The sequence below is a fragment of the Cavia porcellus genome, unplaced genomic scaffold (genome assembly GCF_034190915.1).
Source record: "Cavia porcellus strain 051 isolate PalLab524CR breed Dunkin Hartley unplaced genomic scaffold, mCavPor4.1 scaffold_1, whole genome shotgun sequence".
Lineage (NCBI taxonomy): Eukaryota > Metazoa > Chordata > Mammalia > Rodentia > Caviidae > Cavia > Cavia porcellus.
Genome location: NW_026947484.1, coordinates 45,798,837 through 45,814,458, shown reverse-complemented (window position 1 = coordinate 45,814,458; position 15,622 = coordinate 45,798,837). Strand labels below are relative to the sequence as shown.

Sequence of the window (15,622 nt, the reverse complement as noted above, 5' to 3'; positions counted from 1 at the left end):
AGAAGGGCACTGCAGAAAAATGACTGCTTTTGCCTCTTTCCCCTCCTAGTTCGGTGACCTTGATCCTAGTAGCGCTGAGTTCTTTCTGCAAGAAGAGAGGCTGACACAGATGAGAACCGAGTATGAGCGGCAGTGCAGGGTGAGTGCTGGGGAGTACTGGGCGATGCTTCAGGGGGCTGGGATCAGATCCCAAGCTGTGCACCCACACCCTCACCTGGCCTGTGGGTGCCTCTGCTTCTCAGCGATGGGATAGCAAAAGGAAGGGTACCCAGCCTGAAGGTTGCTGCGAAGATTCAATGAGTGAATATGTATAAAGTACTTATGCTAGGTACTTACGCAGACATTAGCTAATAAATTATTATTCAGCATGCTTAGCTATAAGGACTTCCACAAAACCAGTGTGAGTGTGCTTCTAGGTCAGAAATCCCTGGGTTTCAAGGAAAATAATGTGCCATCATAGTGATATGCTTATTCCAAAGTTAGCCTTTCCTAACTGATTACTCCTCATTGATCGTACTTGGTCGGACCCAAGGTGTTTTGCCTCCCTTTTTCCGAATACGCACAGCATGAGAAAAGCAGAAATCACTCAAATCTTTAAATGGTAAATCATTTGCAATCCTACCACATTCGTATTAAGAAATCTGTGTTTGTTTTCTTAGATTAACTCCCTTACACTTAGGAATTTGGGGTGGGTCTCCTCTCCGCTTACACCAAAAACACTTGTTTAACAAGGTGAAGATAACTGAGTTCTGATTGCCCTAGATAAAAATTAATTGTGCAGAGATGGGAAAACAGTGACCTCTTTATCAGGTTGTTTCTAGCCTGCCCTTTCAGGAAATAGGTATGCCTATTTGAGAGAAGAAAAGAAACATTTCTACTGCTTAGTTTTTGGTTTTAAGCAGAGTGTTTGATTTAAATGTCTTTAAATTTAATGAATTCATCATTAAACATATCAGTGGTACCTCCCCAAGTCCCCCCCAAAACATGCACTTCATTTAAATAGCTTTACGTGCCATACATTTCACCTACTTTAACTGTACAACTCAGTATCTTTTGTTACATTCACACAGTTGTGTGACAATTACCTCAAAAGGAATCAGTGCTTTGCTTAGTCAGAGTCTTTCCATAGCCCTAGGTAACAGGGCTCCAGATTTGCCTAATCAATTGCCACATTTTATATAAATGGAATTATATTGAGTGTGTCACTGGCTTTCTTTACCTACTGTCTTTGTTACTTTTCTCTCATTGCTGGGACAAAATACTCAACACCCAAAATGTGAGAAGGAAAGGTTTATTTAGCTTACAGTTTGTGGAGGTTTCAGTCCATTCAGTCTGGCTGCAAAGCAGGGCGGCATGGCACTGGGGCAACACTTCAAGGCAGCAGGCAAAGCAAAATGGGGAGAGCAAGTCTGTTTTCCTCCCTTATATTGTACATAGGCCACCCCCACCCCTAATAGAGTGAGTGTAGCACTCACAAAACCTCTGAGCCCTCCTCTTACACAGGATGAGGATATTTACAAAGTAAGGATCCTGGCTGAGTCTCTCAGCTAAACTTCTAAACTTCTCGCGTTGACAGAATGTACCAACCATAACACCTAGCATGGCATTTCAAAGCTCTTCCGTATTGTAGTGTGTGTCATGCATCATCCTTTCAGTGGCTGTGTGGATAGGTCACATTTCATTCATGCATTCATCAGTTAGTGGACTTTTAGGTTGTAGGCACTATTATGAATAATGCTAGGAAAATCTGTGTGCATATTTTTGTGTAGATATATTTTCATTTCTCTTTGATGTATCCCTAGGAGAAAAACTGCTGGGTAAATGGAGTCTGTCTCTAACAATCTGAGAAACTGGCAGATCTCCTGCAAAGTGGTTGGCCACTCCTAGCAGTGGAGTCCATGTTTCTCTGCGGCTTACTTAACACTTGTTATTGTGTGTCTTTTTATTTCTGCCATCTTAGTGGGTGTGAAATGGCATCTCATTGTGGTTTTTATTCACATTTCCCTCATCGCTAATGATGTTGGAATCTTTCATGTATTTATTGGTGGCTTATAGAAGTTTTTTGAGAAATAATTATTTGCAGCCTTAGCTCATCTTTAAATGAAGTTCTTTGCATTTATTATTGAGTTGTAGTAGTCTACATATTCTAGTTCCATGATCTTACCAGATAATGTAACTGTCAAAACTGTTTTCATATTTAGTGAGGTTTTTTCACTTTTTTGATGGTGTTATTTGAAGCACAAAAGTTTTTTAATGACGGTGTCCAATTTATCTGGATTTGTGGTTGTTGCTGCTGCTGCTGCTTGTATTTTTGGTGTCACATCTGAGTCTGGTGGTGGTTTTTTAAACCGCAGGTATTACAAGACCAAGTAGATGAACTCGAGTCCGAGCTGGAAGAATACCGTGCTCAGGGCAGAGTATTCAAGCTGCCCTTGAAGACCTCACTGTCAGAAGAACTTGATGTTAACAACAGTGGCCTTGAGCCCAGCCAGGGTAAATACATTCAGACACCATTTTTTTCAGAGTGTTGGCATGTTTTTAGAACCAAGTCTGAGTGTAAAATTGTAAAACTCTGACAACCTTGGGTGGCTGAGGGTAGTGATAGCACTACTTTTGGGGAACTGTCTCACCTGTGGTCTGGTTTCACATTTATTCTTGAAGTCTTTATAAGAATATTCTACCTGATTTCTGTTCCCATCAACAAAAAAAGTGAGAAAAACAAACTCACAAAGGTATTTGCTTTGTTTAAAACCAATAGTCTGCCAATCGGAAAACCCACGCCTGTGGAGTGCCAGAATTCAGACCCTGTTCGTGCTGACCCCTCCCTTTCTATGGGAGCGCCTCGCTGGTATGAAGATCGTTTTGGAGAGTGAGCCAGCTACAGACCACAGAATCCATAACTGGTTTTCTCATGGTGGCTGTGCTAAATGCTCATATTGCTGCTGCAAAACAGCAAACAAGATAAATAAGGGTTGGTCATCCATTCTTTTAGAGTGACAAGGTTGGAGGGGGAACCCATCTGATAGTTACATCTTCCCTTTCCTCCCTTCTGATAGCCTGCTTCTTTTCTTGAGTGTGTTGGGTTCGAATGTTAGAAAGAACCCGAGCTGCCGCTTGGGTGAGGGTATGGTTTATTCCTCTCCTTGTGCATTGTACATGTACTATAGAAACAGGAGGGGATTAAAGAGCTGGAGCCTAAAAGGCCTTAAGCTTTGTTCTCTGATTCTAGGCTCACTCTCTGTAGTCAGGGTAGACACCATCTGACTGTGTTCCATTCCTGATGCTTTTCCACCCAAGTGGTGGGTGTGCTCTGCGTGCATACATGAAGCCTCATTATCTTGGGGTGGGTTACACCCACATGTTACTTCTCATTTGGGAATATGCCACAGTATAGGTAGACAAGGCCCAGGACAGGTCAGGGAGTCCCAGCTGCTAGACCTGTGCCCATGAAAAATGCCTTTCTCTCATCTGCCTGTGTATCCCTATATGAAAAGACTATTTTGAGTCTCCCTGCCCTGAGGAATTTTTACTTAATAGTCCACATAATACATTTGTTTCTGCACTAGTTCGATCCTTACCCATGCTTCCCATCTTCAGTCCTCATGGGCAGCTACAGAAGTAAACTCACAGGCCAAGCTGAGAACTTCCACCCACACTGCCTATATTCAGATTCCCAACCTGAACGTTGGTTTTGTAGCTGATAATTTAAACTCCTATGGCAATGCCCAGTCTTCTGTAATGTCGAGTGGTAGGTTGAATATTGTGATATGTGACGTCAACAGCAGCAACCATTCACTATCCCGACACGTTCATTCCCTCTGCTAGTGTGTCACTCAGGAACAGCTGGGTGACTCGAAGGCTGATTGGTTTGATTGAAATACCACATGTGGCATGAAGACGGGCTCACCTTTCAATAACAATTTCTGCCGCCTCCCCCACCCACTGTGCAGAGGGATGCTGTTACTAAGGTTACTCAGGTTTGACCCACTTCCTGTCCATGAGAGAATCTGTTCACCTTCATTTCTATTTGTAAAGAGAAGGGACCTCTTGCCTTCTGTTCACCTCTCTGGCAAATCAGGCTGAAAATTATTCCTCCACTAAACCAGAGGCCCCTCTGCGCATGCCAGGTTGGGTTGGAGAAAGAATCTGCTGCAGGAACTGTGAGTCCTGTGTGTTTTCAGGGCTCGAGTCTCAAGAGTGCAATCCATTGAACATGAGCATCGAGGCGGAGCTGGTGATTGAACAGATGAAAGAGCAACACCACAGGGACTTGTGTCGCCTAAAACAGGAGCTGGAAGATCAGGTGAGTCCCTCCTACAACCCCATTTCCTACTCTCTTTGCACCCAGACCACCATTTGCACATGAAATGTTCCAAGTCTTATCATTTCATACAGCAATGCTGTCTGCATTCCTTCTTGTTCCCCTGGCTGCCAGGATCCCACTTCCTCAGGCCAAGGACAGAGCCTTTTTCCTCCCAAGAGAGCTTCTCCAAAATGTGCATAGGATCCAACATTTAGAGGTAGTTGTCTCCAATTTGCTAAAAACCATCTTTATAAAACCAAAAAAAGCCTTTTTGTTGTGGCCTAACTAAAACAGGTACAAGTTCCGATCCTTGGCCTGCCCGTCCTTGACTACGTGGACCCCATCTTCGCTTTCACCATTGCCTGGGTGGCCTGGTCCTCCTCCAGACAGGCAGGGTGCTTTGCTCTTCCCCATCAAACTGTGCCCTCTTTTGCTCGTGCTATTATGATTTCTTTCTTCCTCTTGAAAATCTCCTTCCTTCAGTGTTTATGTTTCCCGTCTCATGAAGCCATTGTTGAATTTCCCAACCAAACACCATTTTTCTCTCCTTTGGCGCCCTGTGTCACATTGTAGCTCTCTTTCCTTTACCTTTTATATTTTGTGTTCTGCCTTGCAAGTGTGCTAGTTGTCATACTCCTGTGTACACTGGCATGTCCTGAATACCAGGTACCACGTATTACCCAACTCTGTGCTCCCTCGAAGCCTGTAGAATATCTTATAGAAGTTGATTAAATACTTGAATTTATTTACATATTTTAGGACCCTCAGTTTGCAAGTGGAGAATCATGGGAAGGTAAAGGAACCTAAACCTGTGTGTGAGAGTCTGCTCAGGTCTTCCTAGAGTTGTTCAGAAACTAGTAAAATTCAACCCAGTTGACAAGTAAAAGCAAACTATGTCTGATGTAAGCAGCTTAGGTCAGGTGCTTTTGAATTAAGTTACTTTGAAACAAAATGAGGAAGTGGGAGCAAAGTCCTTCAGGTGGGACAAAAGTCCTTGCTGTCCCCATTGCCTCCCTTTCCGTGGTCTAAGTTAGAATAATCCTGTGGTGGTGTCACCCTCTGACTTTAGGTGCACCACTATGAAGCGCAGCTGGCTGAGACCCGCGTCACCTGGGAAAAGGAGCAGGAGACCACGAAGGAAAACTATGAGCGTGAAATGCACACCTTGGAACAACAGATAAGTGACCTGAGAAGAGAGATCGCAGAACTGCAGGAGCAGGCGGTGGTGCTGAAGGACACACACCTGGAGGCCACCCGCAGGCATGAGGAGGAGAACCGACAACTGCAAATGGCCTTTGAGCAGGAAAAGAGTCGCCTGCAGGAGGAGCTGAAGCTACAGCACGAGGTGGAGCTCCAGGCCAAGCTGCAGCAGGTGGAGGAGGGATTCCTCCAGGAGAGGGAAGGACTCCGGAGCAGCGCCTGGACAGAAGAGAGGGTGCAGGGCCTGGTGCAGGACCTGGAGCGGGCGCACCAGGAGCAGCTGCACAGCCTGGGGGAGAAGCATGAGCTAGAGAAGGAGGAGCTGAAGCGAGAGCTCTTGGAAAAGCACCAAAGGGAGCTTCAGGAGGGACGGTAAGCAAACCGGGGCACTCTGGTGATCCAGGCACCGCCATCACTGGCTGACTCTGACTCTGGAAGTCCAGTCATTTAGGCAGGCCTAGTAAACCCAGACTGCAGAGTAGCTCATGGCGTGAGTTGAGTCTTTTTGTAATTTTTAACCAGCTCTGTCTTGGTTCATACATGAATTTGCTTTGGGGTTACTGGAACTGGTTTTTTTTGTTTTTTTTTTTAAAGGAAAGACTTCCTGGTATTAAGATTTGCTGGATCTCAGCTGGGCATGGTAGATGTGACCTGTATCTCAGACTGAGGCAGGAGGATCGCTGTGAGTTTGAGGCCAATCTGGGCTACACAGTGAATACAAGCCTAGCCTGAATTACATAATGAGACTCCATCACAAAAAGAAAAAAAGAATGGTCCCAAATATGATCCTTTCTTGGTTCCATCCTGTTGCTTTGTGATAAAACCTATTTATTAGCGGGATTCTGGGCAAAGTTACAGTTCCTCTCAGAAATGGCTCTTTGGGTTCATCTTTCTCATGTGAAATCTCAGATACATTCGAGGACCCTGGCACTTCAAGCACGGAGTGATGTAGAGCTGATTTATTAAATAAGCAAAAGCAGAATGAATATGATTGTTCTGACTTATATGGTACACTGTATGCTTAATAAAATGAAGGGATGTGGTGGTATACAACTGTAATCCCATTTACTCAAGATGGACGCAATAAGGTCATAAGGTCGAGGCCAGCCTGGGCAACTCAATGAGAATCCCATCTAAAAATAAAAAGAGCTGGAGATACAGCTCAGTAGTAGAGTGTACCTGGGTTCGGTCCCCTGTATCTCTCTCTCTCTCTCTCTCTCTCTCTCTCTCTCTCTCTCTCTCTCTCACACACACACACACACACACGCACACGCACACGCGCACACACACATTTTTCCCAAGGTAGGAGTTATATCAGTGTGCATTTCATGTGGTTTAAAAATCCAAGAATATGCTAGGGAATTTTGTTCATTAACCACCCCCCTCCAACATGGGAGAGAGGTAAGTCTTCCACACTAAGCTGCCAGTCTTAGCTCTCAGAAATGAGATCCCTGCCAGTGCACATGATCACAAACGAGCTAAGACCATGTTTAGAGAGCATTTCAGTTTGCCTGGCAGCCATCTCCCTGCATGGGGAAATGTGTTTTGTTTGCTTCCGGAGTTGGCAGCAGTTTCAGTAATGCTGTATGTTGACCACATCTAGGGAAGAGATGGAAACAGAGTGTAATAGAAGAGCCTCTCAGATAGAAGCCCAGTTTCAGGCTGACTGTGAGAAAGTCACCGCCAGGTGCGAGAACACGCTGCAGAGCCTGGAGGGCCGCTACCGCCGTGAGCTGCAGGACCTCCGGGAACAGCAGCAGGAGGAGAAGTCCCAGTGGGAGTTCGAGAAGGACGAGCTGGCCCAGGAGTGTGCCGAAGCCCAGGAGCAGCTGAAGGAGATGCTTCAGAGAGAGAAAGCAACCTCCCTGGTCCTGACCCAAGAGAGGGAGATGCTGGAGAAGACATATAAAGAACACCTGAACAGCATGGTGGTGGAGAGAGAGCAGCTTCTGCGAGACCTGGAAGACCTGCGGAAGGTGTCTGAGAGCCAGCAGAGCCTGCTGTCCAGCCAGATCCTCGAGCTCAAGAGCAGCCACGAGAGAGAGCTGAGGGACCGAGAGCAGGTACTGTGCCAGGCGGGGGCCTCGGAGCAGCTGGCCAGCCTGCGGCTTGAAAGGCTACGTGAGGAATGTGACCGGGAGAAGCAGGAACTGGTGGCCAGAGTTGTGGCTGTGGAGAGTGCCCACCACGCCACCTGTGAGAAGGCAGAGCGAGAGCAGGCTAAGATGAGCGCGGAGATCTGCAGGCTCCGGGATAAAATACAGGATCTGCAACAGGCAGCATCTCCTGTCTCCGGGCTGCAGGGTGATCATCAGGCAATGGGAGGGGAGGAGGCGGAAGGAAGTGGAGCCTTGTCCCTGCTTCAGCAAGGGGAGCAGCTGCTGGAAGAAAACGGAGACGTCCTCCTGAGTCTGCAGAGAGCTCACGAACGCGCGGTGAAGGAAAACGTGAAAATGGCTGCTAAGATTTCCAGATTGCAACAAAGGCTGCAAGAGCTAGAGCCAGGGTCACTAATGTTGTCCTATTTAGAGGAGCCAGCAACTGAGCTTTTTGGAAATTCTGCAGAACGAGCAGAATCATTTTCACCACAAAACCGAGTGAAGCGAGTATACAGTGGAAACACACAGAGCATCCTAAATGATCTGCAAGACAGTGATACCCGGGACCTGGGGAGCACAGGGACAAGCTCTGCTCAGAGACAGGAGCTCAAAGCTGAAGAGTCTGAAGCCTCCATGGAGAGTTTTTCGGAGCTTGAAAACAGTGAAGAGACCAGGACTGAATCCTGGGATCTAAAAAATCAGGTTAGTCAGCTTCAGCAGCAGCTAGTGATCTTACGGGCAGATTGTGACCGAGCCTCTGAGAAGAAGCAGGACTTGCTTTTTGATGTTTCTGTACTAAAAAAGAAACTGAAGATGCTCGAGAGAATCCCAGAGACGTCTCCCAAGTATAAGTTGTTGTATGAAGATGCTAGCCAAGAAAATGACTGCCTACAGGAAGAGCTGAGAGTGATGGAGTCTCGCTATGACCAGGCTCTGGAAAGCAACAAAGAACTCACCGCAGAAGTGTTCCGGTTGCGGGATGAGCTAAAGAAAGCAGAGGAAGTGACCGAAACATATCTTAGCCTGGAGAAGAGTTACGATGAGGTCAGAACAGAAAACAAAGAGCTGAATGTTCTGGTTTTGAGGCTTCAAGGGAAGATTGAGGAGTTGCAGGAAAGAGCGGACCTGCATGATGACTCCTTCTCCTTGTGGGAAGCCCGTTTGGACAACCTGGAAGTCAAACCTGCAGAACAGGTTCTAGAAGTTGGTCAAAGGCTGGAAAAGTGCATGCCCAAGGTGACAAGTGGACGCCACATCACAGAAGAATGTAAACAAGAAAACCAGTGCCTTGAGCAGGGAAGCACGCGGCTCTTGGAAAGAGTAAAAACACACGAAATTGCCTGGTTACACAGGACCATTGAGACACATCAAGAAAAGTCTGGAATACAGAATCCGGTTTTCCTAGAGGAAAACTCTGCTCTCTTAGGCCTTCAAGACAAACATTTTCAACGTCAGACCACAATAGCAGAGTTAGAGTTGGAAAAACAAAAGCTACAGGAGCTGACCAGAAAGCTGAGGGAGCGAGTCACTACGTTAGTTAAGCAGAGAGATGTCCCTTGTCAAGTGGAGAAGGAGGAGGAACTGAAATCCATGATGCACGACTTGCAAATCACATGCAGTGAGATGCAGCAGAAAGTCGAAATTCTGAGGTAATGTATGTATGTCCTACGCCACACAGAATCCCGCAGAGCACCCGATCGACTCTAACCTCCGCTGCTTGCCCTGCCTAGAGAAACTAACCTGTAGTCTCCAAGAAGAGAGCAGTACCTAGACCTCCTCCTGCTTCTGTGTTGTATTAACAAGTAGAGTAACCTTGCTAGGAAGCCTCCCCTGCCTCAGAGCAAGTGAATGTTGGGCATAAGAGGTGTGAAAGTTCAACATGGCTGTGTGTGTGCTGTTCAAACAGTGCATCCTCGGCATGCGTCTCTCACTCCCTTCTAGCACTTTCTGCGTTTGAATGGAGTTGTTGTTTTGCTCAATGTTGGTTTTTTCTGATTTGGATGAAACATATGAGAGTGAATGCTTTTTGTGTATTATTAACTCACTTGGTAGCTAAGAACTCATACTAATATAGGAAAAATAGTTCTTTGTTTACATCACTCAGTGTGTGTGCTGACATTCTGTAACAATGAAAATTTCTCTTAGAACATAGAATTTTACCAAGAAGCCACAAAATCTAATAAGTATGCTTGAAGAATAAAGACATAGGCAGAAACAATTTGAACCACTCCTCACTTGATTTTATGATTGCATTAATTTGCTAGCAAAATTGGTTTTTTAAAAAACTTATAAAATATTACATATTATATCTTTAGTATATTAATGATATGAAACAAAAAATTATTTTAATTTTGAATGTAGTTATTTTCTGAGGTCATTTTTAGTTGAAAACATTAGAGTGCGATACATAAGATCACAAAATATAGTATACATATTTCAGTGTGGCCCTTTGATTTATGTTTTAAATTTTTTTTCCATAAGTACCTCAGGCCAGAAACGAAAGCTCATGCATCTTGGTAATACAGCTAATGTGTATTCAGTTGCGGGAGAGAAAAATGGAGTCCTGCTCAAAGCAGTGTGCCTGGCATTAATAAGACCAGCAACCAGAGTTGGCATTCGTGTCAACCCATGTCTTCAAGCTCACAATTTTTTAGCTACACTTTCCTAACAACTTTTAGTGAAATTCCTACTTCCCCGAAAAGTGAGTCAGTTTGTCATGAGTTAATTTCCAAGTACTAGGAGACTACTAATTTAGACTTCTTCTGATTGGCAGGGAATACTTACTTTATTGAAAGTTACTAGAAAATATTTCCCGAAGATGCCAGATGACTGCCTTGTTGTAACTCTTTTTTTAAAAATCTCTGTACTTCAGATATGAATCTGAAAAGCTTCAAGAGGAAAATTCTATTTTGAGAAGTGAAATTACTACTTTAAATGAAGAAGATAGCGTTTCTAACCTGAAATTAACTGGCTCTCAGGAAGAAATGTGGTAAGACAAAGTACACTTAAATTTTCTTAAGACATTTAGCCAAAACTAAAAAGCTATTTAACTTCAATTTTTAAAACCTAATTCTTAAATTAAATTCTCGTTGTTCCTTCAGGCAGAAAATAGAAACTATAGAACAGGAAAAAGTAGAAATTCAGAAGATGGTTGAAAATTTAAAGAAACAGGTAAAGAAACACACAGTATTTTCCTGGATTTCTTAATTCCAAAACTTTTATTTGAAATAGAGTGAATACATTAGTAGAATAACATTACTAATGATGGAAGCCTGTAACTTCTGACTTTGAAGTTGGAAACTTACTTTATATTGAGTCTAAATCAGATTTATGTTTTTTGCAAAATAATGTATGTGCTATTTCTTTGGGAATGGCGAGACCCGAACACCAGCTCCAGCCCTTGTGTAGTTTCTTCTTTCTCTTCTTACCAGACTAAAAGCAGAAAGTCAAGGGTAGAACTTCACAGCTGCAGGCTGCCAGCTCATCAGCATATCGCTTCGCAGAACTATGATTTATTCAGATGGCTTGTGTCATTCAGTGCTTATGTTATACACCCTTACATCGCGCTTCAAATATAGGAAAGCCATTTAAGCGTATGTGTGAAAGAGTCAAAAGACAAGGACATACTGGGAAAAGAATATTGTCAGCAGTTAAAATAGCCAAGATGTCAATATCCAAACTATATTTTATACTCTTAAAAATAAATGGCAAAACTGAGTTGAAAAGGCAGTCGATGTGAGTGATCAAATCATAGAAACATACAGCATGGAAAAAGCTAGCTATCCCCGCAGTGATTAGACGGTAAGATTCCCCCCACCCCCACTACCTACAACCCAGTTTTTGTTTTTTTGGGTATTTTTGCTTTTTGAGACAAGGTCTCCTAGGCTAGGGAGTTAGCTCAGCGGCATAAGCACCTGCCTTGCAAGCAGGTAGTCGTGAGTTCGATCCCTGGTACCAATAAAAACGAAATACACAAAAAAAAAAAGGAAAAGAGACAAGGTCTCCGCATGTCATCATTTTTCCCCTATTAAGCTAGAAAAAAAGTTTAAAGATCGGTAATATCTAGTATTAACAAATGTATGAGGAAATAAATTATTGATGGGTAGCACTGTAAGAGAGACATTTTAGTGATCAAAACAGTAATATATATTCATCCCTTCTAATCCAGCAAATCACTTCTAGAAAAAAAAAAAAAAGATCCTAAATACAACATGCTACCATGTATAAATGGATTTCCCACAAGGTCATTTTGTTTCTTCCTAATTAAGCCTATATTCCTATCAGTGCAAACCTGAATTCTTACTAGTGCATTAGTGGATGAATGCATTATGAAAAATCTTGCTGCGTGGAATATTTTCTAGCCACTAAAAATGTAGCATGCGGTGGTTTCTAAACACACCAATTTAGAAAAAGATAAGCATCTGCAAGATTTTATGGGTGGAAAAACGAGCTTTGCGAATGTTGAATGATCCAATTTTTTTTTCTAAAATGCAAAGAGAACTTCTATATGCGTATGCGTTTCGTGCATGCATAGAAAACGATCAGGTCGCATGCATCCCCTGCCCTGAGCATTGGGATGCCCCAGGGAGGGCGTTAGACTGTGTCCTACTTCTTCATGCACTTCTGAGTTGGTGGAATTTGTAATAATGAGTATGTATTCCTTCTGTCACTACATGTATACATTTTTTAAACTTTACATAGAAAGGGAAAAAATAATTAGGCTCTAAATCTGTTTTTCAACAGAAGCAGGATAAGAAGTTTTTAAAACTTATTTCAGTTTTAATTAGATTTCAGATTTGAAAATCAAAAACCAACAGTTGGATTCAGAAAATGCAGAACTTAGCCAAAAGAATTCTCAAAACCAGGAAGAGCTGCAAAAACTTAATCAGCGTCTGGCAGAAACGCTGTGCCAGAAGGAAAATGAGCCAGGAAACAGTACATTCAAGGAATGGGAGCAAGAAAAGTCTAATCTGAAAAAAGAACTGGAACATTGTAAAGTACAGGTACGACGCATACCTCCTAATGGATTTTTTTTTAAGAATATACCAAGAAATGGAAGAAATGCTCATAATAGATTTCTTATCCATAAAGCCTTAATAATTAGAACAGTATGACAATGGTATATTAGTGGATATTCATATAGATATTAATGTTAATTATCTAGATAGATAAGCAGAACAGAAAGTCTAGAATTTAACCCAGCTCAAACTCAGTTAGCTCTCATATGTGAATTCTACATCCATAGATTCAGTCAACATCTATTCAAAAATATTTTTTAATTGTAGCTATGCTGAACATGAACAGAATTCTTTTTCTTGTTATTCTCAAAACAACACTGTGTAACAGTTATATTTATCTAGCATTTACCTTGTGCTAGGTATTCTGAGTAGCCAGGATATGCGTTAATAAATCAGGAGACTGAGGTTCTGTGTAAATACTCTGCCTCTTTGGATAAGGAACTTGAGCTCCTGAGGATTTTGGTATCTGAGGAGGTCCTGGAAACAGTCCAGATGGGGATACCAAGGATGACAGTATGTAACCAAGCTGGCTTCTCAACCCCTAGGATGAAGATGGACTTTTAAATAAATAGTGTCTGACCAGCTGGATAGACATCTGGAAGCAGAGATAATTAGATCCAGATTTCATAATATACACAAGGATAAACTGAATTGTGAGTCTATATATAGAAGATTAAACTGTAGTAGTACTAGAAAAAAAAATGAGAGTGAATTTGTCCTTAACATTGATGTGAAGAAAGACTATTGATGGTGACACATGCCTGTAATTCTGGCACTCTGGGAGGCTGTGGCAGGAGGACTGCAAATTTGAACCCAGTGTGGGCAGTTTAAGTCAGGATGTATCCAAAATAAAAAGTGGGCTGCGATTGTTGCTCAGTACAGAGGCCTTGGGTTCAATCTCCAATGTCACCAGATGGATGGATGGATGGATGGATGGATGGGTGGGTGTGTGGGTGCACAGGTGAGCTGGCTGACTGGCTAGCTATGACTCAAAATCCAAAGGCAGTAAAAGAAAAATTACATTTTTTAAAAAGTTTGTTTGCCAGGAAGGTGTCATAGCGTGTACCTATAATCAGTAGCTACTGCAAAGATAGAAGCAGGGTGTTCACAAGTTAGCACCAACCAGGGCACATTAGTGAGACTCTGTCTCAAAAAATAAAAACAGCAGTACCCTTGGTTCAATCCCTAATACTACAATCAAGCAATCAACTTGTTAAAATTTTGCATGGCAAAAAATAGTCAAATGACAACTGAAAAACTCACATAAAATATTGTAATATAAACCATAGAAAGAGGAGCTAATATCTGTACTAGTAAAGAACTCTTAAAGGACATAAGAATATCTGAGCAAAACGAGAGAGACATATACAAACATTCATATGAAAGCTAAAAAATGCCCCTTACACCTATCAAAAAAAATATTGAAATATCATCCATAGAGAAGTTCAAATTAAATAATACTATATTATTATTTATACATATACTATATATACTATACTATATATACTAATGCATATACTATATATGATTCCTCACCTAAAAGGCAATAATTAAAAATCTGACAGTGTTTTCTGCTGACAAAGCTGAAGCAAATGGATTACCATATCATGGCCCAGCAATCTCGCTTCTCTGCATCTACCCTACAACAGGTGGAAATTCATATGCCTGGGGTTGTTCAATGTAGCACTGTCCCTAATCGCAAAATACTATCATCTAGATGTTGGGTACACAGAAGAGTGATTAAGGAAATGTGGTGGGTACATTCATACTGATGGTACTACACAACTGCTAAAATAAAAAACTACCTATATGAAATAATTTCTAGCACATAGCATTAAACGAAGAAAGTGCAAAAAAGCATTGGTAGTATACCTTCATGCAAGTGAGAAAGGAGGAGACATTAGAAAACACAAGGAATACGGGAGGATAATCCAGACACTGATGAGATGGTTACCTATAGAAAGTAGTGGGAAAGCAAGAAACTGAGAAATAGTAATAATAGTAATAGGGATAAAGAAGGGTGGTGACATTCTCTGAGTTTATCTTTGCAATTCATAATCTGTGTGAGTGTGCACACGCACGTGCATGTGTGTGTGTGGTGCTAGGACTTGAACCTGGAGCCCTGGGCATGCTTGGCAAGCACTGTGAACTGAACTACATCCCTAGTCCTATTTCACAACCTTTAAATACTCTGAAATGCACAAGTAAAACCAATGGAGATCAGGGGCTGGTGCAGAATATTAAAAAGAAACATAAACTTTAGCAAATAAACCTAAAAATGGGACTAATAGCATACTAGAGAAGAAAAAAAAAGAAATTTGGAAATTAGCATCTTGACGAAATATTGTCCAGACTAAAGACAAAGATGCTATATGTAGATGCTAGAATAATGTCAGTAACTGATTTTCATGGGGTTATGAGTCAGTAATTCTATAGTTGATTCATATATGCAAAAATTGAAAACATAAATAACTATGTTGCAGAGAGGAAGAGCTGAGTTTCTTACTACTGGAGAAGGAAGTTGCCAGTGAGGGCTGAGATGAACCCTCTGATGTTGGTCTGTGATCTGAAGCATTAGTATGAATTCACGGTGTCTCTGTCCAGACAGAGCCAGAGACACACAGAACACAAATGTGTGTGTGTGTGTGTGTGTGTGTGTGTGTGTGTGTGTGTGTGTGTAAGGAGCACATCCAGGATGGTTTCTAAACCCCATTCTCCTGCAAAAGGAACCATGGAGAAATCATTGATTACCGAGCTGGGACTGAGGGAAAGCACAAGGTGAGATGAGCCTAGAACTTCTCATGCTACCAATAACAAAAATGGGCTTTAAAGAAAAAACAGGGCAAGTCAAGAGAGCACAGGCCCCAGCCTGAAACAGCTCTTGAACCATTTGATCAACAAAATGAAAGTAGTCTAGGAGAAAGCAAATATAAAACACAGGATCTAGTAAATATCTAAGTCTATATCAGTATAAAATTGATAACTTTACTGGGAGACAACAG

At 42.3% G+C, this 15,622-nt stretch overlaps 1 protein-coding gene across 10 annotated transcripts in view; it reads left to right on the top strand.

Annotated features, from left to right (window-relative positions):
• Nin (ninein) overlaps positions 1–15,622 on the top strand; it is a 102,841-nt gene that overhangs the window by 62,746 nt on the left and 24,473 nt on the right. For 9 of the 10 annotated variants that reach the window (XR_010046985.1, XR_010046984.1, XM_063247375.1 and 6 more), the window contains 8 exons: positions 50–139; positions 2,355–2,493; positions 4,182–4,303; positions 5,373–5,875; positions 7,107–9,251; positions 10,475–10,591; positions 10,704–10,773; positions 12,390–12,605. Coding sequence is in view for 8 of the 10 variants with exons in the window: in XM_063247375.1 (XP_063103445.1) it covers positions 50–139; positions 2,355–2,493; positions 4,182–4,303; positions 5,373–5,875; positions 7,107–9,251; positions 10,475–10,591; positions 10,704–10,773; positions 12,390–12,605 (3,402 nt within the window). In the remaining 2 variants the exon portion in view is untranslated. The remainder of the gene's footprint in view (positions 1–49; positions 140–2,354; positions 2,494–4,181; positions 4,304–5,372; positions 5,876–7,106; positions 9,252–10,474; positions 10,592–10,703; positions 10,774–12,389; positions 12,606–15,622) is intronic. The other variant, XM_063247407.1, reaches the window with a different exon arrangement.